This window comes from Microcaecilia unicolor, chromosome 5, assembly GCF_901765095.1.
Source record: "Microcaecilia unicolor chromosome 5, aMicUni1.1, whole genome shotgun sequence".
Classification (NCBI taxonomy): domain Eukaryota; kingdom Metazoa; phylum Chordata; class Amphibia; order Gymnophiona; family Siphonopidae; genus Microcaecilia; species Microcaecilia unicolor.
Genome location: NC_044035.1, coordinates 137,487,444 through 137,511,057, shown reverse-complemented (window position 1 = coordinate 137,511,057; position 23,614 = coordinate 137,487,444). Strand labels below are relative to the sequence as shown.

At 48.4% G+C, this 23,614-nt stretch overlaps 1 protein-coding gene across 1 annotated transcript in view; it reads right to left on the bottom strand.

The window, feature by feature from the left end:
* The window catches only part of WAPL (WAPL cohesin release factor), a 428,526-nt gene that overhangs the window by 245,330 nt on the left and 159,582 nt on the right, over positions 1-23,614 (bottom strand). Inside the window, exons 5-6 of the mRNA XM_030204989.1 lie at positions 5,232-5,390; positions 1,300-1,436 (exon numbers count right to left, since the gene is read on the bottom strand). Coding sequence (XP_030060849.1) covers positions 1,300-1,436; positions 5,232-5,390 — 296 coding nt within the window. The remainder of the gene's footprint in view (positions 1-1,299; positions 1,437-5,231; positions 5,391-23,614) is intronic.

Sequence of the window (23,614 nt, the reverse complement as noted above, 5' to 3'; positions counted from 1 at the left end):
GACGTCGGTGCCGGAAGCTGCTTGGGTCCAGGAAACTGCACCGAAGTGCTGGAACCCTGACGCAGCAGTACCTCTACTACAGAGGGGGACCTCTCCTCTCGACGCTGACGCTTTCTCGGCGTCGACTCCTCTCCGGCGCCGGGGGTCGGATGCATCGATGGCGACCGATGACGGTGCTTCTTTGTTTTCTTGCGATGCCCGTCATCGGCGCTAGGTGGAATGGAGGAGGAGGAGGTCGATCCCCCTCGGCCTCGAGGGACCGGGTCCGACAGGGTTCGGTCCCGAGGGCCCTGGGTAGAGGGAGTGACCGGGGCCGATTGCCCACGCGGCCTCTCACCCCTGCCGTCACTGGAGGACCGGCGGGCCGACGGGACCTGTGCTCCTGGGGTCGATGCCATTGGTGCCGATTTCGCGGACATCGATACCGGTACCGAAGAACCGGCCGTCAATACCGATGCCGTCGAGGTCGACGTCGAGGGGCCGGCGCAAGTTCCAAAAAGACGGTCCCGAAGAACTTGCCTCGCTACTTGAGTCCGTTTCCGGAGACCAAGACACAAAGTACACGACTTGGTATCGTGCTCCGGCCCGAGGCACTGGAGGCACCAAGCGTGAGTGTCGGTCTGCGAGATAGGCCAGCCGCACCGACCACACTTCTTAAATCCACTCGGGACCTTCGAGGACATCGACGGAAAAATCGCGTCGGCGAAATCAAAGCCGTCGATGGTGGCGGTAAAATCACACCTCGAAAAGAAATCGACCACGCGGCCACAAGGCCGCAACGCGGCGCCCCCGCTAAAAGACGAGGGAAAAGAAGTACAGCGCGTTTTTTTTTGTTTTTTTGAGAAAAACTAAAGAGAAAACGCGGCAACGAAAATAAACGAAAAATTAAACGAAGATTCGCGAACAACGCGATCCGGTTTCCGGGGCTGAGGAAGAGAGAGGCGAACACGTCTCTCTCCAGGCGCGGAAAAGAAAAGACTGAGCGGGAACGGTCACGCACGGGCGGGAAGACGGCAGCGCATGAGCGGTGGGCGTGCCCTGCGTGCGGGACCGCCCGCCAAGTTTTGTTCCGGTTGGTGGGGGCTGCCGCGGACGTCACCCAGTCGTGAGAACAAGCAGCCTGCTTGTCCTCGGAGAAATCTTAATACAGTCTGAGTTAAAACTACAAATGGAAGAGATAAATAACAGTATGAAGTCTGGTGGATTAGGAAAATGCCACAAAGGGGGAAAAAATCAACTACATCTCTTAACACTCTGTGAAAATAAGGTACATTTATAGAAGGAAACCACTAGGCTTACCTAAGGCAACGTGTGTTTATGGGCTGATTGCACTTCAGTCCACTCAGCAAGTATTCAATATCATCAGAAAACTCTTGATTTTCACCAAACTCTACAACATCATTGAAGTGCTTCACATGCTGTACAACAGTATATAGCTGAAAAAAATATATATGTGAAGGCTACTTAAAGAAATCGCGATAGGTCATATTTCAGTTGAGCTCTAAGTAGTTTCAAACAATGAGATCAATTCAATTTATATTAGGCTGTTACACATAACCTCTCCCCCAAATTTTTACTAAAACTGAAAGCATTATACAATGATCATAGTGTTAGCTCAACCATGGATAAAGTTGGGCTTTAAGGGTCTAGGACAGGAAAGCTGAATTATATTTTAAGTATACTGATTTTCCTTATTCTTGTAATACATTTTTTTTAAGCATTAGGCATCTTGAAGAAGTTGTGACTTTGATAATTGCACCTTCAAACTATGGAGTTTGATTTGCAAGAAATAAAGCTCACAGCACAAGTCTAAAGCTGTTAAACATAGTATACCTAATTGTATAAAAGAGGAAAACATTCAATATATTTCAAATGAAAAACTCATTAATTTACCACAAAAACAGTGTTTCAGATAGTGACATAAGATTAAGTTTATTTGTGCCCAGATTCCAAATTGTTGGGGGGGGGGGGGGGGGGGGGGGGAAGAGGCTGAATTGAGATTAACAAAATAAACATTCTACATGAAACAGTGAGCAGTGTGAATTCCTTATGGATAGACATTCCATGTGTGAAGGGAAGGAGTATACTGGTAGGACTGTACTACCATCCAACCAGGACAGGACAAACAGTGATAAAGAAATGTTTACAGAAATTAGGAACACTGGCAAATTGGGCAACAGTATAATAATGAGTGATTTCAATTAACATATATTGAAACTATAAATCCCATCAATAGGATATGTGCAGCATGAGAGCACATCTGATCATAAATATACTAGAAAAGATGATGGAGAAAAAAAAGACCTCAGTGAAAAAAAAGCTTGGCACGTTGTACATGCACAGTTGCCAGCACCTATCATTAGTCAAAAAAAACTCCATCCACAATAATTTTCACAAAATATCAATGTCAAAAAGTTCCTCCAAACTACATACAATCAATAGTTATGGTGCATATCCAGTTATTTTAACACAGGCAGTTTATAAATATGACTTTTAAATATAAATTATCTGAAGTCAATGAAGAAAAAGATGTCATTGGATTCTGGACAGCTTTTTCTTCACCGACTTCAGATAAGTCATTTTTGAAAGTCATAATTATAAAGCTAACTGTATTAAAATAACTGGATATGCACCATAACTATTGACTATGTGCAGTTTGGAGGAACTTTTTGACATATGTTTTTTTTGATATTTTGTGAAAATTATTCTGGACAAGCAAAAAAGCCTGTTTCGCAAAAAATGAAACAGGCCCTAGCAAGGCTATCGTCTAATTGCCATTATGTTTTAAATTCTCTCCCTTTCCAAATCAGTGTTTCTTTTTCTATTGTTTCCTCTTTGCTCCCCTGCCCTCCCCTCCATCCATGTCCAGCAATTCTTCTCTCTTCCCTGCCTTGTCCTTCATCCATATCCAGCAATTCTCCTCTCTCCCCTGCCCTCCCCTCCATGTCCAGTGATTTCGCCTCTCTTCCCTGCCTTGTCCTTCATCCATATCCAGCAATTCTCCTCTCTCCCCTGCCCTCCCCTCCATGTCCAGCGATTTCGCCTCTCTTTCCTCCCATCCATATCCAGCGATTATCCCCTTTCTCCTCCTATCCATGTCCAGCGGCTTCTCCTCTCTCCCATGTCCAGCGATTCTCCCCTGCCCTCCCTTCCATCCATGTCCAATGACTCGCCCCAGCCTCCACCTGCTACCCCTTGTAAGCACCCGAGTTCCAGTTCAACCCCAGCCCTCTTCTCTCACAACAGCCCTCCTTTCTTTCCTGCCGCCCTGCCTTCCAAACTTTTATTTTACCTCAATTCGCAGCAGTGGTAGGCTCGGCTCACATCCAGCCTTCCCTTTCCTCTGTGTCCCGCCCTCATCTAATGTAATTTCCACTTTCCACGAGGGTGGGACACTGAGAGGAAAGGGAAGGCTGGAGGCGAACCGATTACGTAGTCGATGACGTAGTAGCTCATTTGCATACGGTTACGAATCCAGCCAGTCAGCCATCCAGGGACGTAGATTGATCCATTATTATATATAGAGATGGAGTTTTTTGACCAATGATAGATAGATGCTGGCAATTCTGTGCATGCACAAAGTGCCAAACTTTTTTCACCATCATTTTCTCTAGTATATTTATGATCAGAGGTATCCTCAAGCTGCATATATCCTACTGATGGGATTTGTAGTCTTCATACATGGTGGATTGTACTCATCTGTCTCTAATTTGTGATTGATTTTAATTACCCCCAATATTTCACTGGATATATGTTACATCACGGAGCACTAGGGAGATAAAATTCCTAGATAAAATGACTGTCTTGGAGCAACTGCTCCAGGAACCAACAAGAAGGGCAAATATTTTAGATCTAGTCCTTAGTGGAATGCAGGGCGTAGCACAAGAGGTAATGGTGTTGGGTCCATTGGGAAACAGCTATCATACCATGATCAAATTTGAGCTGATATCCGCAGGGAAGTCACTAAGGAAATCTACTGTGGCAGCATTTCACTTTCGAAAGGGCAACTATAATAAGAAAAATGGTTAAAAGAAGCTAAAAGGTTAGATAAGCACAGAGGGATTATAAACCAAAATATTGTATTTTCCTTTCTTTTTCTTTTCCGTTTGCTTATAACTTATGATTAACATTTTTATTGCAGTCCCGCTCTTATCATGCTTTCGCCCCTGCTAAACATTTACGAGACATTTATTTCTTTGGACATGTATATGCATTATTGATTTTTTAAAAATTCCCATGTCTTATCTGTGTTCTAATCATTACAGAATGACACGGGGACGGGGAGCCGCAGTAACCGCGGGGATGGAGACAGAGCCCACAGGGACAGGGGACAAACTTTGTCGCCGTATCATTTTCTACTTTGAAGCCTGTTAATGAACTGGACTGTTATTTATGTTTAAGTGATGCCTACAAAGATATTTTGTGATTTTTTGAAAAAACAAGCAAACATACTGGCCACAACTAGCAAAATTTGCATGGGAGATCCTGTACATCCTGCTACCAGCACATCTTCTAAGAAGACAACTTCTATTCCAGGAAGGACTGTGGAAGACAGGAGAGCTAGATTGAATCCTGAGATTGTTATGATTTCTTATTTATCCACAGATTAAAAAAACATATCAGTGCTTTATAGGGCATATTTTTCCCTCTAGGGCATATAGAATGGGTTGTGTTTTATATCCCTGGACATTTTAACAGTGTGAATTAGGATTCCTTGGTTTAGTAGAAATCACCTATTGTTGGGGCTGGAAGGGTAGAGGGTGGTGGTGGGAAGGAGGGTTATTATAGCTGCTCATTGTTATTATTGTTCTCTATTTGTAATTTATACACAACAGTTGCACAGCATATTGTTCCTTCTTATATTTTAATAAAAAGATTTAAATATAAATCATAAGTATTCGAGGCTTCTGCAGATGAGGACAGAGCCCACGGGGACGGGGTGGGGACGGGGCAAGGATGGAGACAGGGCCTGCGGAGGCGGGGTGGGGACGGAGACAGAACCCACAGGGATGGTGTGGAGATGAAGACAAACTTTCTCCCCGTGTCATTCTCTACTAATCATGTCTTAAATGATGTATGAAATATGGTAATGGGATTTGATATACCGCCTTTCAGTGGGACAATCAAAGCAGTTGAAGATGTTTAAAAAAAAAAAAAAAAAGTTATTTAGCTCTAACAATATATGGAGCTTTTTTCTATAAATAGCAACTTAAAAATACCTGTCCACTTACTTCTTTGTGCTCTTTCCTACATTTTAGTGCAGTTACTATATCTTGATAGGGCTGCGTAGGTATTGTCACAGTTTTTATCACTTTCGGTGGTGGAGCAGGAGCTTTGAATACACCATCATCTTTTGGACGGGAAACATCATTTGAAGGTGGTCTAACCTGCTACAAAAAATGTATATATATATAGATATAGATATATATAAGAGAAAGAGAGAGATTTTAAAGGAGCTAAAGTTGACACATTAGTTAAATTCCTATGTTAAACCATAAGTAAAAAATGAATTGCAGGAAAATGAATGTATAGTTAGTTAACTTTGTGTACAGTGGTTAGAGGCTGACAGCTCACACATCCAAACTCTGATTCAGAAAAATCTGGAGGTCCTCTGGTCCAGACCCCTAAGCCAGATGGATTCTGCCCTGATATTTAAAGTGCTCCCTCACCTCATTGTTATTTAAATTTCCTGTATGGCTTCCCTATTCTCTGCCAGACATTTCAAAAATGATATTAGTTCAGTTGAAGTGACCTGAACTGATTGAACACCATTTTTAAAATGGTAAGTATCGAAGGACCTATAGGGTGGATGGACCAACAGAACTGCTGCTGGAAATTACTATCAATATCACTGCCCCCCCCCCCAAAAAAAAAACAAACAAACAAACAAACACTCCCATGGAATCAACTGTCTGCTGTAAACATCCTGTCAACATATATAATCCTATGAAACAGAAAGGTGTACACTCATACACCATTCAAAACACAACTGTGTGTATACATACATTCATATAATCATTGTACACCCTCCATAAAAATACTCCCAATTACCTCAGTTTGTATTCTAAAGTATTCCAAACACATACACATTTTTAACTTTTCTTCAAGAGCAACTTGCAGCAATCAAACCTATAAATGGCAAGTGACCGACTCACCTGCAAATGCGCAGTAGAGACTTCCCTCTCTGTCCCGCCCCCGCGTCAAGACGTGATGACGGGGGGAGGGGCGGGACAGAGAGGGAAACTGCGCGGAAGGGGAGGGAGGGAACCGCTGACGTCGCTACCGCTCCCCCCCCCCCAAGGTAGCCGCTACCGCCCCCCCCCCCCCCCCGGAGTCGCCACCACCCCCCCCCCCCTTCACCCGGCCCGGGCCCTCTCTTCGTTATTCAACTTACAGCAGCGCCGAAACAGCAGCAAGCAGCAGCTCCCGTTGGCCTTCCTTCACTGCCTGTGCCCCGCCCTCGCCGACGTGACGTCACACGAGGGCGAGGCACAGGCAGTGAAGGAAGGCCAACGGGAGCTGCTGCTTGCTGCTGTTTCGGCGCTGCTGTAAGTTGAATAACGAAGAGAGGGCCCGGGCCGGGTGAAGGGGGGGGGGGGGTGGTGGCAACTCCGGCGTGGGGGGGGCGGTAGCGGCTACCTTGGGGGGGGAGGGGACATGGGAGGTCTCAGAAGGAGGGGGGCCTTGGAGCTGGGAGGGCTGGACTGAAGGGGGCCTTCCAGCTGGCTGGGAAGAAGGGGGGGCCTTGGAACTGGGAGGGAGGGAGGGAAGGGGGCCTTGGGAGCTGGGGGGGCCTTGGGAGCTGGGGGGGCCTGGGCCTTGGAACTGGGAGGGAGGGAGGGCGGGGGGCCTTGCAGCTGGGAAGGGGGGAGGACTGGAGCCTTGGAGCTGGGAGGGAGGGCAGGGGGGCCCTTACAGTTGTGAGGGAGAGCAGGGGTCCTTGGAACTGGGAGGGAGGGAAGGGGGCCTTGGGAGCTGGGGGGGCCTTGGGAGCTGGGGGGGCCTTGGAACTGGGAGGGAGGGCGGGGGGCCTTGCAGCTGGGAAGGGGGAGGACTGGAGCCTTGGAGCTGGGAGGGAGGGCAGGGGGGCCCTTACAGTTGTGAGGGAGAGCAGGGGGCCTTGGAACTGGGAGGGAGGGAGGGAAGGGGGCCTTGGGAGCTGGGGGGGCCTGGGGCCTTGGAACTGGGAGGGAGGGCGGGGGGTCTTGCAGCTGGGAAGGGGGGAGGACTGGAGCCTTGGAGCTGGGAGGGAGGGCAGGGGGCCCTTACAGTTGTGAGGGAGAGCAGGGGCCTTGGAACTGGGAGGGAGGGAGGGAAGGGGGCCTTGGGAGCTGGGGGGGAGGGCCTGGGGCCTTGGAACTGGGAGGGAGGGAGGGAAGGGCGCCTTGGGAGCTGGGGGGGAGGGCCTGGGGCCTTGGAACTGGGAGGGAGGGAGGGAGGGCAGGGGGCCTTGCAGCTGGGAAGGGGGAGGACTGGAGCCTTGGAGCTGGGAGGGAGGGCAGGGGGGCCCTTACAGTTGTGAGGGAATGGGGCCCCTTACAGTTGTGAGGGAGAGCAGGGGGCCTTGGAACTGGGAGGGAGGGAGGGAAGGGGGCCTTGGGAGCTGGGGGGGGAGGGCCTGGGGCCTTGGAACTGGGAGGGAGGGAGGGCAGGTGGCCTTGCAGCTGGGAGGGAGGGACAGAGGGGGCCTTGGAGCTGGCAGGGAAGGAGGATGGCAGGGGGCCTTGCAGCTGCAACGGGAGGGGGGCCTTGGGAAAAAAAACATTCCAATACGTGCCCGTTTTAACGGGCTTAACGGCTAGTATAAATATAAAGGCAGACCTGTTCAGAAGAGCATACCCCACCGACCCAACATAAAAATAACTGTTCACTTGCGACACAATGCAACCAAAGACCGTAAAGCGAATGCTACATACCTGTAGAAGGTATTCTCCGAGGACAGCAGGCTGATTGTTCTCACTGATGGGTGATGTTGACGGCAGCCCCAGAACCGGAATTCTCCCTAGCAACAAAGAGTTTGCTAGCCTCGCGCTCCCGTGCGCATTGCGCATGCGCGACTGTCCTCCCGCCCGAACGCGAGCGTGCTCCTCAGTCCAGTAAAAAGCAAAGAAAGGGAAGACACAACTCCTAAGGGGAGGTGGGCGGGATTGTGAGAACAATCAGCCTGCTGTCCTCGGAGAATACCTTCTACAGGTACGTAGCGCATTCACTTTCTCCGAGGACAAGCAGGCTGCTTGTTCTCACTGATGGGGTATCCCTAGCCCCCAGGCTCACCCAAAACAACAAACATTGGTCAATTGGGCCTAGGGGGGAGGAGTTGGATTCTAAATCCCAAACAGATTCTGAAGCACAGAATGCCCAAACCGACTGTCGCGTCAAGTATCCTGCTGTAGGCAGTAATGAGATGTGAATGTGTGGACAGATGAACACGTCGCAGCTTTGCAAATCTCCTCAATAGTGGCTGACTTCAAGTGGGCCACTGACGCAGCCATGGCTCGAACATTATGAGCCGTGACATGACCCTCAAGAGTCAGCCCAGCCTGGGCATAAGTGAAGGAAATGCAATCTGCTAGCCAACTGGATATGGTGCGTTTCTCTACAGCCACTCCCCTCTTGTTGGGATCAAAAGAAACAAACATTTGGGCGGACTGTCTGTGGGGCTGTGTCCGCTCCAGATAGAAGGCCAATGCTCTCTTGCAGTCCAACGTATGCAGTTGACGTTCAGCAGGGCGGGTATGAGGACGGGGAAAGAATGTTGGCAAGACAATTGACTGGTTCAGATGGAACTCCAACACCACCTTCGGCAAGAACTTAGGGTGAGTGCGGAGGACTACTCTGTTATGATGAAACTTGGTATAAGGAGCATGAGCTACCAAGGCTTGAAGCTCACTGACTCTGCGAGCTGAAGTAACTGCCACCAAGAAAATGACCTTCCAGGTCAAGTACTTCAGATGGCAGGAACCAAGTGGCTCGAAAAAAGGTTTCATCAGCTGGGTGAGAATGACATTGAGATCCCATGACACTGTAGGAGGTTTGACGGGGGGCTTTGACAAAAGCAAACCTCTCATGAAGCAAACAACTAAAGGCTGTCCTGAGATCGGCTTACCTTCCACACGGTAATGGTATGCACTAATTGCACTAAGATGAACCCTTACAGAGTTGGTCTTGAGACCAGACTCAGACAAGTGTAGAAGGTACTCAAGCAGGGTCTGTGTAGGACATGAACGAGGATCTAGGGCCTTGCTGTCACACCAAACGGTAAACCTCCTCCATAAAAAGAAGTAACTCTTTTTAGTGGAATCTTTTCTGGAAGCAAGTAAGATTCGGGAGACACCCTCTGAAAGACCCAAGGAGGCAAAGTCTACGCTCTCAACATCCAGGCCGGGAGAGCCAGGGACTGGAGGTTGGGATGCAGAAGCGCCCCCTCTTTCTGAGGGTTGGAAAATACTCCAATCTCCACGGTTCTTCGGAGGACAGCTCCAGAAGAAGAGGGAACCAAATCTGACTGGGCCAGAAAGGCGCAATCAAAATCATGGTTCTGGAATCTTGCTTGAGATTCAGTAAAGTCTTCCCCACCAAAGGTATGGGAGAATACGCATACAGGAGGCCCTCCCCCCAACGTAGGAGGAAGGCATCCGACGCTAGTCTGCCGTGGGCCTGAAGCCTGGAACAGAATTGAGGGACCTTGTGATTGATCCGAGTGGCAAAAAGATCTACCAAGGGGGTGCCCCACGCTTGGAAGATCTTGCGTACTACTCCCGAGTTGAGAGACCACTCGTGAGGTTGCATTATCCTGCTCAACCTGTCGGCCAGGCTGTTGTTTACGCCTGCCAGATACGTGGCCTGAAGAAACATGCCATTCCGGCGAGCCCAAAGCCAAATTCTGACGGCTTCCTGACACAGAGGGCGAGATCCTGTGCCCCCCTGCTTGTTGATGTAATACATGGCAACCTGGTTGTCTGTCTGAATTTGGATAATTTGATAGGACAGCCGATCCCGGAAAGCCTTTAGAGCGTTCCAGACCGCTCGTAACTCCAGAAGATTGATCTGAAATCGTCTTTCCTGGAGGGACCAATATCCTTGGGTGTGAAGTCCATCGACATGAGCTCCCCACCACAGGAGAGACGCATCCGTAGTCAGCACGTTTTGCGGCTGAGGAATTTGAAAAGGACGTCCCAGGATCAAATTGGATCGAATTGTCCACCAATATAGGGATTCAAGAAAACTCGTGGACAGGTGGATGACGTCCTCTAGATTCCCGGCAGCTTGGTACCCCTGGGAAGCTAGGTCCATTGAGCTGATCTCATGTGAAGACGGGCCATGGGAATCACATGAACTGTGGAGACCATGTGGCCGAGCAATCTCAACATCTGCCGAGCTGTGATCTGCTGAGACGCCCGCACCTGAGAGACGAGAGCCAGGAGATTGTTGGCTCTCGTCTCAGGAAGGTAGGCACAAGCTGTCTGAGAGTCCAGCAGAGCTCCTATGAATTCTAGTTTCTGTACTGGAAGAAGGTGGGACTTTGGATAATTTGTCACAAACCCTAGTAGCTGCAGGAGTTGAATAGTCATCCGCATTGACTGTAGGGCTCCTGCTTCTGGGGTGTTCTTCACTAGCCAATCGTCGAGATAGGGGAACACGTGCACTCCCAGTCTGCGGAGAGCCGCCACTATGACAGCCAGGCATTTTGTGAATACTCTGGGCGCAGAGGTGAGACCAAAGGGTAGCACACAGTACTGAAAATGCCGTGTTCCCAGACGGAATCGAAGATACTGTCTGTGAGCTGGCAGTATCGGAATGTGAGTATAAGCATTAAGTCCAGAGAGCATAGCCAATCGATTTCCTGAATCATGGGAAGAAGGGTGCCCAGGGAAAGCATCCTGAACTTCTCTCGGACCAGGTATTTGTTCAGGGCCCTTAGGTCTAGGATGGGACGTATCCCCCCTGTTTTCTTTTCCACAAGGAAGTACCTGGAATAGAATCCCAGCCCTTCTTGCCCCGGTGGCACGGGCTCGACCGCACTGGCACTAAGAAGGGCGGAGAGTTCCTCTGCAAGTACCTGCTTGTGTTGGAAGCTGAAGGACTGAGCTCCTGGTGGGCAATTTGGAGGTTTTGAGATCAAATTGAGGGTGTATCCTTGCCGGACTATTTGGAGAACCCACTGGTCGGAGGTTATGAGAGGCCACCTTTGGTGAAAAAATTTTAACCTCCCTCCGACCGGCAGATCGTCCGGCACAGACACTTTGATGTCGGCTATGCTCAACTGGAGCCAGTCAAAAGCCCGCCCCTTGCTTTTGCTGGGGAGCTGCAGAGGCCTGCTGAGGCGCATGCTGTTGACGAGAACGAGCGCACTGGGGTATAGTCTGAGCCGGCTGTCGGGAAGGTGGATTGTACCTGCGCTTATTAAAAGCGTAGGGAGCATTCCTCTTTCCCCAAAAAAATTGTCTACCAGTTGAAGTAGATGCTGAAGGCGCCCGGTGGGAGAGCTTGTCGAAAGCGGTATCCCGCTGGTGGAGCTGTTCTACCACCTGTTCAACCTTCTCGCCAAAAATATTATCCCCCCGGCAAGGCGCATCCGCCACTCGCTTCTGGACTCTACTGTCTAGGTCAGTGGCACGCAGACATGAGAGCCTGCGCATCACTATACCCTGAGAAGAGGCCCTGGATACAACATCAAAAGTATCGTAAGCACCCCTGGACAGGAATTTACGACACGCCTTCAGCTGCCTGACCAGCTCCTGAAACGGCTTGGCTTGCTCAGAAGGGAGCTTGTCCACCAAGTCCACCAACTACCGCACATTATTCTGCATGTGAATGCTCGTGTAGATCTGGTAAGACTGAATTTTGGACAAGAGCATAGCAGAATGGTAGGCCTTCCACCTAAAAGAATCCGTAGTTCTAGACTCACGCCCAGGGGGCGCCAAGGCGTAATCCCTAGAACTCTTGGCCTTCTTAAGGGCCAAATCCACCACCCCAGAGTCATGAGGCAATTGGGTCTTCATTAACTCTGGGTCCCCGTGGATTCAGTACTGGGACTCAATTTTCTTGGGAATGCGGGGAGTAATTAATGGCTTCACCCAGTTCGTCAACAATATCTGCCTAAAGACATTATGAAGAGGAACTGTGGTGGATTCCTTAGGAGGAGATGGATAGTCCAGGACCTCGAACATCTCAGCCCTGGGCTCATCCACCGTCTCCACAGGGAAGGGAATGGCCGCAGACATTTTCTGGACAAATGAAGAGAAGGAAAGACTCTCCGGGGCAGAAAGCCGCCTCTCAGGTGAGGGAGTAGGATCGGAAGGCAGACCACAGGACTCCTCATCCGAGAAATACCTGGTGTCTGCCTCCACTTCCCATGAGTCCTCTCCATCAGTATCGAACATGAGTTGGTGAACCTCGGTCCAAAGCCGGGTCCATCTCGACGCCGAGGAATGATGTCCTTCATGGCGGTGTCGAGAGGAAGACCCCCGAGCCGCAGGCGACGAAGGTTCCTCCAGCGACGTCGGCAGGGAGTCAACCTGGGTGGTAGCCGATACTGGTACCGCAAGCAGTACTGGGGTCGGAGACCTCACAACGGGCGACGAGCCAACCGCTGCCTCCCTCAACGTTACCGACGCAAGCACCGGAACAGACGGTACCGACGGCGCAAGCACCGAAGGTACCTGAGATGGTCGCAACAGCTCTCCCAGAATCTCTGGCAGTATGGCCCAGAGGCTCTCGTTCAAAGTAGCTGTAGAGAAAGGCAATGGAGCCGGAACAGGCGACGACGATAGAACCTGTCAGGGACTCAGAGTCGGTACCGGGCTGTCCTGGGCACCTCCTGAATGGAGGGCGAGCGATCCTCCCGGCGTTGGCGCTTTTCAGGTGCCGAATTCCTTGGCGTCCCGGAGCTCTCGGTACCGTGGCGGAAAGGTGACCGATGGCGATGCTTCTTAGTCTTCGCCCAAAACACATCAACGGTACCCTCCGGTACCGAAGAGGAAGACATGGAATCCACACGTCTCCTCAGGGCCGGGTCTGAAGAAGGTTGATCCCGGGGGGCCTGTAGAACAGGAGTCCTCGAGACAGGTGGAGACCCGCTCGATGGCTCACTGCCACCAGCATGGGACCTGTGGACAGCCCTTACCTGCACTCCGGACGTCGATGCAGTCTCCGGTACCGACTTCGATACCGGCGATGACCTCGATACCGCCGACTCCGTCGATGACGAAGGACCGGACCTGGCTCCGAACAAAATGTTCCACTGAGCCAATCTCGCCTCCTGAGTCCTCTTTTTCAATTGGAGGCGCAAAGTACAGGCGTTGGGACGATGACCAGCTCCCAAACACTGAAGACACGAAACGTGTCTATCAGTGAGCGAGATTGTCTGGTTGCACGATGTGCACTTTTTAAAGCCGCTGGTAGGCTTCGTGGACATGGGCGGAAAAATCACGCCGGCGAGGTCGAACGCTATGGTGTCAGAAAAAAGGACACCAAGACGGAGGAAAAAAGGGGGTCCCGCACGGGCTGCCCAAAATGGCTGCTGAAGAAAAAGAAAGAAAACTTACGGGAACTCTACGAAAATAAAGAAGAACTAAACTTTCTTTTTAAAAAAAAAAAAAAAAAGAAGAAGTTCACGAAAAGCGAAAAAGGGCCAAAAATCGGCAAAAAAACTCACGGGAGTCTGAAGAACCGCAGCGAGGGATCTCTGGGGCAGAGAACATAAGCGAAGCAGCGTCCCGAGTCGCGGAAAAAACAAGACTGAGGAGCACGCTCGCGTTTGGGTGGGAGGACGGTCGCGCATGCGCGATGCGCACGGGAGCAAACTCTTTGTTGCTAGGGAGAATTCCGGTTCTGGGGCTGCCGTCGATGTCACCCATCAGTGAGAACAAGCAGCCTGCTTGTCCTCGGAGGACGAACATTACCTGACTCTTCTTCCCCCTTTTCCTCTCTAAGTTCCTCCAACTGTACCTACCTTACATATACAGTGGGGGAAATAAGTATTTGATCCCTTGCTGATTTTGTAAGTTTGCCCACTGACAAAGACATGAGCAGCCCATAATTGAAGGGTAGGTTATTGGTAACAGTGAGAGATAGCACATCACAAATTAAATCCGGAAAATCACATTGTGGAAAGTATATGAATTTATTTGCATTCTGCAGAGGGAAATAAGTATTAAATCCCTCTGGCAAACAAGACCTAATACTTGGTGGCAAAACCCTTGTTGGCAAGCACAGCGGTCAGACGTCTTCTGTAGTTGATGATGAGGTTTGCACACATGTCAGGAGGAATTTTGGTCCACTCCTCTTTGCAGATCATCTCTAAATCATTAAGAGTTCTGGGCTGTCGCTTGGCAACTCGCAGCTTCAGCTCCCTCCATAAGTTTTCAATGGGATTAAGGTCTGGTGACTGGCTAGGCCACTCCATGACCCTAATGTGCTTCTTCCTGAGCCACTCCTTTGTTGCCTTGGCTGTATGTTTTGGGTCATTGTCGTGCTGGAAGACCCAGCCACGACCCATTTTTAAGGCCCTGGCGGAGGGAAGGAGGTTGTCACTCAGAATTGTACGGTACATGGCCCCATCCATTCTCCCATTGATGCGGTGAAGTAGTCCTGTGCCCTTAGCAGAGAAACACCCCCAAAACATAACATTTCCACCTCCATGCTTGACAGTGGGGACGGTGTTCTTTGGGTCATAGGCAGCATTTCTCTTCCTCCAAACACGGCGAGTTGAGTTCATGCCAAAGAGCTCAATTTTTGTCTCATCTGACCACAGCACCTTCTCCCAATCACTCTCGGCATCATCCAGGTGTTCACTGGCAAACTTCAGACGGGCCGTCACATGTGCCTTCCGGAGCAGGGGGACCTTGCGGGCACTGCAGGATTGCAATCCGTTATGTCGTAATGTGTTACCAATGGTTTTCGTGGTGACAGTGGTCCCAGCTGCCTTGAGATCATTGACAAGTTCCCCCCTTGTAGTTGTAGGCTGATTTCTAACCTTCCTCATGATCAAGGATACCCCACGAGGTGAGATTTTGCGTGGAGCCCCAGATCTTTGTCGATTGACAGTCATTTTGTACTTCTTCCATTTTCTTACTATGGCACCAACAGTTGTCTCCTTCTCGCCCAGCGTCTTACTGATGGTTTTGTAGCCCATTCCAGCCTTGTGCAGGTGTATGATCTTGTCCCTGACATCCTTAGACAGCTCCTTGCTCTTGGCCATTTTGTAGAGGTTAGAGTCTGACTGATTCACTGAGTCTGTGGACAGGTGTCTTTCATACAGGTGACCATTGCCGACAGCTGTCTGTCATGCAGGTAACGAGTTGATTTGGAGCATCTACCTGGTCTGTAGGGGCCAGATCTCTTACTGGTTGGTGGGGGATCAAATACTTATTTCCCTCTGCAGAATGCAAATAAATTCATATACTTTCCACAATGTGATTTTCCGGATTTAATTTGTGATGTGCTATCTCTCACTGTTACCAATAACCTACCCTTCAATTATGGGCTGCTCATGTCTTTGTCAGTGGGCAAACTTACAAAATCAGCAAGGGATCAAATACTTATTTCCCCCACTGTACCTCATTCTACCACAATATCACTTTGTATTCATTCATACCACATATTTGTTCAGACCGTAATCGGCTAACGCCGTTAACGGTGATACGTAAGCCACATTGAGCCTGCAAAAGGTGGGAAAATGTGGGATACAAATGTAACAAATAAGAATAAGAAGAAATTCTCTTTTGTATTATAATCAAAAACAGCCATGTTTTGCTCAAAACAGGCTGTATCAAGGATCATCCGTAGGATAAGTCCTGTCATGCACGCTAAAAATGTTAAAGAGAAAAAGCTTAAATATCTATTCCTTTTGAAAAACATCCTTCACAAACACAGAAAATTTAACATAAAAATTATTATGAAGTAGGTGAAAACCAACAAAACCTTCATATGAGCTGAAAGAGCCCGTGGCTTCACTAGTTCTCTAGGTAATAGAACATCAGCACTGTTCTGCCCCTATACTGTTCACCAAGCCCAGCAAGACCAAAAAACAACTCAAGAAACCATAGGCAACTGCCACAGTGATGAACATGAGTGATTCCCAGACCAGACTGACACAAAGAGCCACAAGGACCAATTAATTCCTGAAGCCCGACTACCATCCCAGGCAAGGATATCCAACACCTCTGCAACCCTATGGAAACCGCCACAAAGACCAAGGATGAATTTTCATGGAGGCAGCACTGAACACTGGAAGAACATCTATCTGCACATAGGCTCTCCAGGAGATTCTAAGGCCAGCTTGAAAAACACACAGGATGAACAGGTCAGCAAACCGAAACCCAAATCAAAACCAGATGGACGTAGGAAGAGTAAATAACCCTGGAAAGGTACCAGGCAATGCCAAAAAAGGTTATTAAAATGAACTCTGGAACCACTATTGGCTGACGCCTTCAGAAATCAGAGATCCCAGCCAGAATATATACAGGAGACTACAGCCAGTCAGTTTGGTTATACCAGGATATCCAGCTCCCTGGCTCTTGCCTTTCTTTCCTTGCCTGAAGAATTTGCTTGCCTTGGAGGTTTACTGAGCAGATATGAAATCCACTGAAGGAGGTGTCCCAGCTGAAGCCTACAGAAGCCACAGTCACTACCTCCAGTCCTTATACTTCAGGATCCCAACAGTTGGGTCAAAGAATTTCACTGAACAATAATGGAGTCACTGAACAATAATGGAGTCAGACATATGTATTCCTGCCAGGACCTGAACAGGAACTTCATTCCTGACCACACCTGCTACCCATACTAGGGCACCTGAGGACTACTAGTACCCCTTAAAAGAAGGCATCATTCTGCCTATCGTCACCTTTTCTCTCCCAAGGTAGAGAAAAGGATCACTGGAGCAGCAGTTGGCTAGATCTGGCTGTTTGCCTAGACTTGGACCTGCTTACCAGACCACTGTCACCACTTCAACTGTCTCAGAGCACACCACTTCTCCAATCCCTGCCAGAATAACTGAGAAGTCACCTGCTCAGACTCCTTCTACTCTCCTGAGAATGGGATAATGTAACTTTGCAACACTGGGTTAAAGGATGTCACCCTGAAGGGATGTGAAGCGGAAGAGAGACATGCGAGTCTAAGCTCAAGGTACAACAAAAACTGGTCCATCACCCTGGTACCTATAACCTGCAGAAAAGACCAGTCCCAGGGTGGATGTAGAAAGAGGAGAAAAGGACCCTAGGAGGAGGTGCAGAGACCTTGACTTTTATGGCTACAAGGTCAAGATCTTTCCAAGAGGTAAGAGAACTCCCCTGTGCTCCAAACACTTGGGCAGGACTAACTGTTTTCATGGTAAAGGCAGTGAAGAGGTTCACAGTCCTCAACAGTCAGACATCTGAAATACTATTCCTAGAGTAACAGGTAACTGGGGTCATAGTTAGCAGAGAGAGAGACCAAAGCTGTCTGTCAGGGATCGAGGATACAAAATCCGTGAAATATCAAGGGAATAATCCCTCTGAAATCAATCAAGGAATTATTTGAGAAGAGGTCTGCCATTCAGCATGGGGACCCCAGCACAGGTAGATCTGTGGCCTTTGCCAAGCCCAAATCCTTTGTGCTCAGTGCATGAGCCTAATATACCCCCCCCCCACCCCCGCCAAGCCTATCCTCAAAAAAAGATTCCAGGCAGTGCAGTGGAGTACAGCCAGAACACAGAAGAATGCAACAAGGAGTGAGACAACGCCTGTAAGGTCAATTTTCAAAAACTACTTTCCTGCAGAAGGGAGGAGACTGCCCAAGTAGAACTATCACTGCCCATGAACTGGACCAACAAAGCTCAGTATTGGAGGGGGTGGGCCAAGATGAGAAGAGGCTCCCCCCATAAGTACTTCCAGCCAGCCTCTGAAATTTTGAGTTCCTAAAGTTCTAGAAACTCTTACAAAACGACCCTTACCACACGGAGGGCGTGAACTGAACCACAAATTCACAGCTGCTGCCTATGGCACTGCAGGATCTACTATGAACCAAGGCCAAAAACACTGCAGCCTTATCCGTACCATGCAATATGGGGAACCCATCCAGAAGAGCTTTCTGTATCACTTTTGTCCACCATGCAAGACTCACCATCTATCAATCTACAAGCTATTAGGTCCCACATAGGGAAGTTGGGACAGGGTCACACTCTATTTGACTCATCCACCATGGTGCCCCTCAACACCCCCCCCCCCCCCAAGGAGGTAATGCTTCTTGAAATGGGGGTAGATGGGATGAGATGGATGCATGTCAAGGTGGTGGGGGGGAATGCATAGGGCAGGTCTTAACCTTCCATTAAATCTAAAAGCCAGCCCATAAAAACTTAAAACTAAGCTGCTGGCTCCTTTCTCAATTCTCCTTCCCTACCCCACCAACATTGTCCCAAAATGAATTTCAGGATGAAGGAGAAGCAGAAATTCCCTCCCAGATCATCAGTAGCTTTTTCGGAAACTGATTTACTAAGGCTCTGCCCTGTGAGCAAAGAAATCTCGAGCATCTAGCCCTGGACTCGTCCTCCACTTCCAAACGAAAGGGAATAGCCTCAGACATTTCCTTTACAAAACAAGGGAACGAAAGGCTCTCCAGAGGAGACTTTCTCTTTTCAAGTGGAGGGAAGGGTTCAGAGGGGATACCATAGGACTCATCTGAGAAGTACTGTAGATACTCCTCTGACTCTCATGAGTGTTTCTCATCAGTGTCAGTCAGAAACTCCTTATTGGAGGGCTGACTGAGCCTGCCTCAACTTTGAGGAGCTATTTCCATTTTTTTCATTTTGCTCACACCTTTTTCAGTAGTAACTCAAGGTGAGTTACATGTACACTGGATATTTCTCTGTCCCAAGAGAGCTCACAATCTAAGTTTGTACCTGAGGCAATGGAGGGTTAAGTGACTTGCCCAAGATCACAAGGAGCAGCACTGGGATTTGAACCGGCCACCTGTGGATTGCAAGACCGGTGCTCTAACCACTAGGCCTCTCCTCCCTGTCCTCGAGAGGGGAGTCAAGGAGTCAGCTCCCACCTCAACTCTAGCAAAGCTTCCTCCACAGGTGTTGAGGGGCTACTGGCTTCAGTGGCAGTCGACACCAGGGCCACACACGGTGCTGGTGCCGGACACTGCACTGTAGGCTGAGCGCCAGGTGGGGCTGCAAAGGGCTGGACGGTAGGTGCAAGAACCTTCGATACCAATGCACACCGCTGCAAGATGCCATCCAGCAGCTCAGGGAGTAAAGCCCGGATAAGCTCATCGAGGGCCAACACCAGGAAAGATTAGGTTGTCGGCTCCAAGACAGGCTGCAGAACAGATTGGGACAAGACGGGACTCAAGTCCTGGCTGCCTGGAGACAGATGCACTGGCACCACCTGGATAGAGAGGGAGCAATCCTCCCGGCGCTGACGCTTCTCATGTGCCAAGTCCCTCGATACCCTGGAGCTCCCAGCACCATGTGACGAGGACGACCAACGCTGTTGCTTCTTGGCCTTCGCTCCAAGCTCGGTGCCGAGACTCCTCGGTGCTGATGAGGACGTCTTGGGGTCAGGTCCGACGCTGGACGGTCCTGGGGGCCCTGTCCAGCAGTCAGCATCGAGGCAGGTGGAGAACCACTGACGCACTACTGCTCCCAGTGTCTCTGAGCCTCAAGGCAGACATAGGGACCGATGTTGTCCTCGAAGTCGACCTCGATGCAGACATCGACTCAGAGTTGGCTCCAAAAATCTTTTCTCACTGAGCCTCTCTGGACGGTTGTGTCCTTTTCTTTTTATGAAGACAAAGGACAATTAGCAGTGCTATTGTCAGGCCCTAGAAACTGCAGACACCAAGAATGGGTGTATGTGCCAGAGATTCTCCAATTGCATCGGGTACAGTGCTTAAAGCCACTGGGAGCTTTAGAGGACATGAACAGAAAAACTTCCGACACTAATCAAAAGAAGCGATTGTGCCTGAAAAAAGGGGCAAAGCACCAGGAAAAAAAGTTGAGAAAGACCCGACCAGAGGCTAGGCCTACACGCGGCCTAACAGATGGAAAAGAAAGGGAACTTAAAAATTGGACAAAATAAACTAAAAAAGTATGGGAAGAGAAGGGAAAAACAAATGCCCAAAAAGGCACAGCAAAAAAATCGCAGAAAGGCACTAAAAAACAAAACTCTTTAGACCGGGTGTGAAGAGAAGTCAAAGAGAGAATCCTCTCTTCTCCCAGGTAAATAAAGAACTGCAGTAGCTGGGCATGAATAGCAGGCAGCAAGGCGCCTGTGCATGCGTGGTGAAGTGTGTCTCTCACTATCCACAAAAGCTCTTATGGTTTGTCATAAAACCCGGACAGGGCAAAGAGGCGCCACCTTATCCACTTGTGAGAATTAATGCTCTGCTTGTCCTCAAAGACTCACCACATCTGAGGCATGGACCACCACATATAACTTCTAGGAGAGAACTATAGACACAGGAAAGATTCTTCACACAAAAACTCAAAACTTTCCTACCATCGGGGGACCCTGAACGTTGTTCTTTCCACCACATATCACTAAATTCTTCTCATCACTAGAGGGGGAATAAAACCTCTTGGACTCAGCTACCTTTAGGCAAGAGTAAAGATTCTCCTCCTGAGGAAATCCCCATCCATGCAATGTAGCAAGAAGTAGTTGGGAGAAGATGGGGGAGGAATGACACCTACAGCCCCTCCCCTCCCCCGAACGTTACAATTCCTCTAGTCCATCTAAGAGCTACCTGGATGCTGAGTTTTAGAAAATAAGGGCCACAACCTACCTCCCTTCAGGCTGTACAAAAGGGCAGCTCCTTCCAGCAAGCTCTTTGGGGCAGAAACTTGTGTTACCCTTCCCACACATGAAAACTGGCCAGAAGGCAAAGCAGTCTTACACCTGATGCTCAGACTGCAATCCCTAACAAATATAAATATACATACTGTTGCAGGAATCAGTTATCCTGGCTTCCAACAGAGAAATCAGAAAATGGCAGCAAAGGTGGTCCAAGGAAGGAGGAACAACCTATATTACTTGAAAAACTTTATTGAAAACAGACCTGACATGGTCAAGTTTCTGCAACTGCCTGCATTAGGGGGGTCATCAGATTCTTCAAAATTCAATAAGGTAATCACATAGACAAGGAGAAACTTCTATTCAAGTCTTCCAGTGCTGCTGTGTGTAGTTCACAAATTAATCTTTGCGCTTCCCTTAAGAGCAAATCATCAACATCTCTTTCTCTCCGTTTACTTTTAATGACATTAATCACACAGAATTTTAATTCTTCAAATGATTGCTTGCATTCATTATAGTGTTGCACCAAAGAAGCAGTAGCGATATTTCTCTTAAGATAACTTTTATGTTCAAGGAGTCTGGTCCTAACTTTCCTCTTTGTTTTGCCTTTAGACACAACAAGGCCACCATTTCACTCCACAGAATTCAAGCTTCTTCAGGGGTATAAGCCCAATGCCTTCATTTTCTTTAAATTTTTCATTAAAATTTTCATTCCATTGTTTGTTCCATGTAATCTGCCGAATGCTGCTGGGTGAAATGGTGGCCAAGTCTGGTCTTTCTTCAATAAAGTTATTCAAATATAGGTTGTTCCTCCTTCCATGGACCTCCTGTTTTTTGTTGTTGTTTTTTTGTTGTTTTTTTTTTGGGGGGGGGGGGGGTTCTTCTTTTTAAACAGAGAAACCCCATCTTGCAGCACCACTTACTTCATGAATGAGATCCAACCCCACTCCTCCTCAATTGTTTTCCCACCCTGTTTCCCAGTTTCAGAAGGTGGGTCACTGCCCAGGAAGGGGGGGAGCCTCTACTGAACAACCTATCCTCCTGCAGGGAGGAAGTCTGGAAGATGCCCAGGCTTCCTCATAGAAGCCTCGACAAACTGGAATGCCTCCCAGATACCTTAAGTGAAGGACACTAAAGACCCACTTTAGGCCAAGGAATAGAAGCCAGGAGAGACTAAGCTCTACCAACAACTGGAAAGGTGCCAGGGCCACCTGCCAGCACTGTGAACGCCATAAACCCAGTTCTAGAGACACGCAGCAGAGTGACAATCTCCCCGCCAGCACCTATCATTCTAAGAGGAGTTAGCACCCAAACTACGCCTGGTAACCTAGTATCATAAAGCACTGTTATAGCTTCTACAACAGTGGGAGCCATATGGCCCATATCCTAAAATGGCCACCACCCCTACTGGCAGAAAAATTCAACAGCTGAGTGATATAGCTTGAGACAAACATATTTGTCCTTTCTATGCATGCACAGTCTCCCTTTCTTATGCAGCAACACTGATGCCACAGTGCTGGTGTGACAAGGGGGCAGCTACACTGGTAATTCAGCAGCTGTCTGCCAATGCATGAATTCTGCACTGACCACACGGCTTCTATCGGACACACTAACACCACACCAAACTGTAGTGCCATCAGCAGCACTCCAAGAATCTCCTGCCACCTTGGCTGACCCCAAGACTTCCTCAGCAGCATGCTTCAACTTTATGCAGGCAGAGAAACAAAGCTACAATCCAAATTGTTTCATCATTTTTTTCTTTTAAACAAACTGGCTGAGGGTAAAGCAATATCTTTGATGTACCATTAAGGAAGTGAGGCTTCAAAGTTTGTGTGCTGCAGTTAAGACACACTTTGAGCTCCTCAAGGGAAGGGGGGGAGAGAGAGGGGGCAACCCCAACTGGCAATAACTGTGGGACCACCACCAGCCACTGCTACATCAAGCTAAGGCCCACAAACCAATGCTTAGGGCTCCTGGGGAACCCTGCTGACAATAGCCCCAATGAACCACTGCTAGCCACTGACTCAGGGCTCTGGGGGGAGGGGAACTCCTCCAGCGCAATCAGGGGAAAGGTCCATAGAATGAACCATGAGAACGTCCTTGGCTAAAGACTAGACCATGGGGCTATAGGCTGTGGACTAGATCCCAGAGTCAGGATTTACAAAATATCATCCTGCTGCACTTGTTCATCTACAGAGAAATACTGGCTAATTCCAGGTCTGCATCATACCTTACAGCTATATGATGAGCCATATTGTAGAATCTTTAGCACCCTAATGCATGCTTATTAAGTGTATCACTAGGTATTATGCTAACACTATTATCTCTCTGATATTTGAATTCCAGTGCTGTCAAAGGTGTATATTTTTTATACTTTTTCACAGTAGTTCTAATATTAGATTTCAATTTACTGTTTTCAAGTTTACCTCATTTATTGTATTTCTGTTTATTCTTGGTTATTTTACTATTGTTATGCTGTTAACAAAAACTAAGTTTTATGTTAAACTGCTGTACACAGCCTTGGGTAAATATCTTCATAAAGGCAGTTAATAAATCCAAATAAATAAATAAAGGTGATATCACCACTGAGAGCTTGATGTTCTCCCCATCTGCTGGTTGAAGAGCATAGCTAACTCATCTAGACATGTTTAGCAAGGCAAGGAGGTTTTTTTTTTTTTTTTTTGCATTTTGATATAGTTTTGAAAATAAATGTGCTGGATATTAGGAAGTGTTCTTCTATAAGTATATACAGCTGTACTTCTAAATGGTATATGAATGCTTTTTTTTTTTTTTTACTTGTAAGATTCTTAAAAGCGAATGCTACATACCTGTAGAAGGTA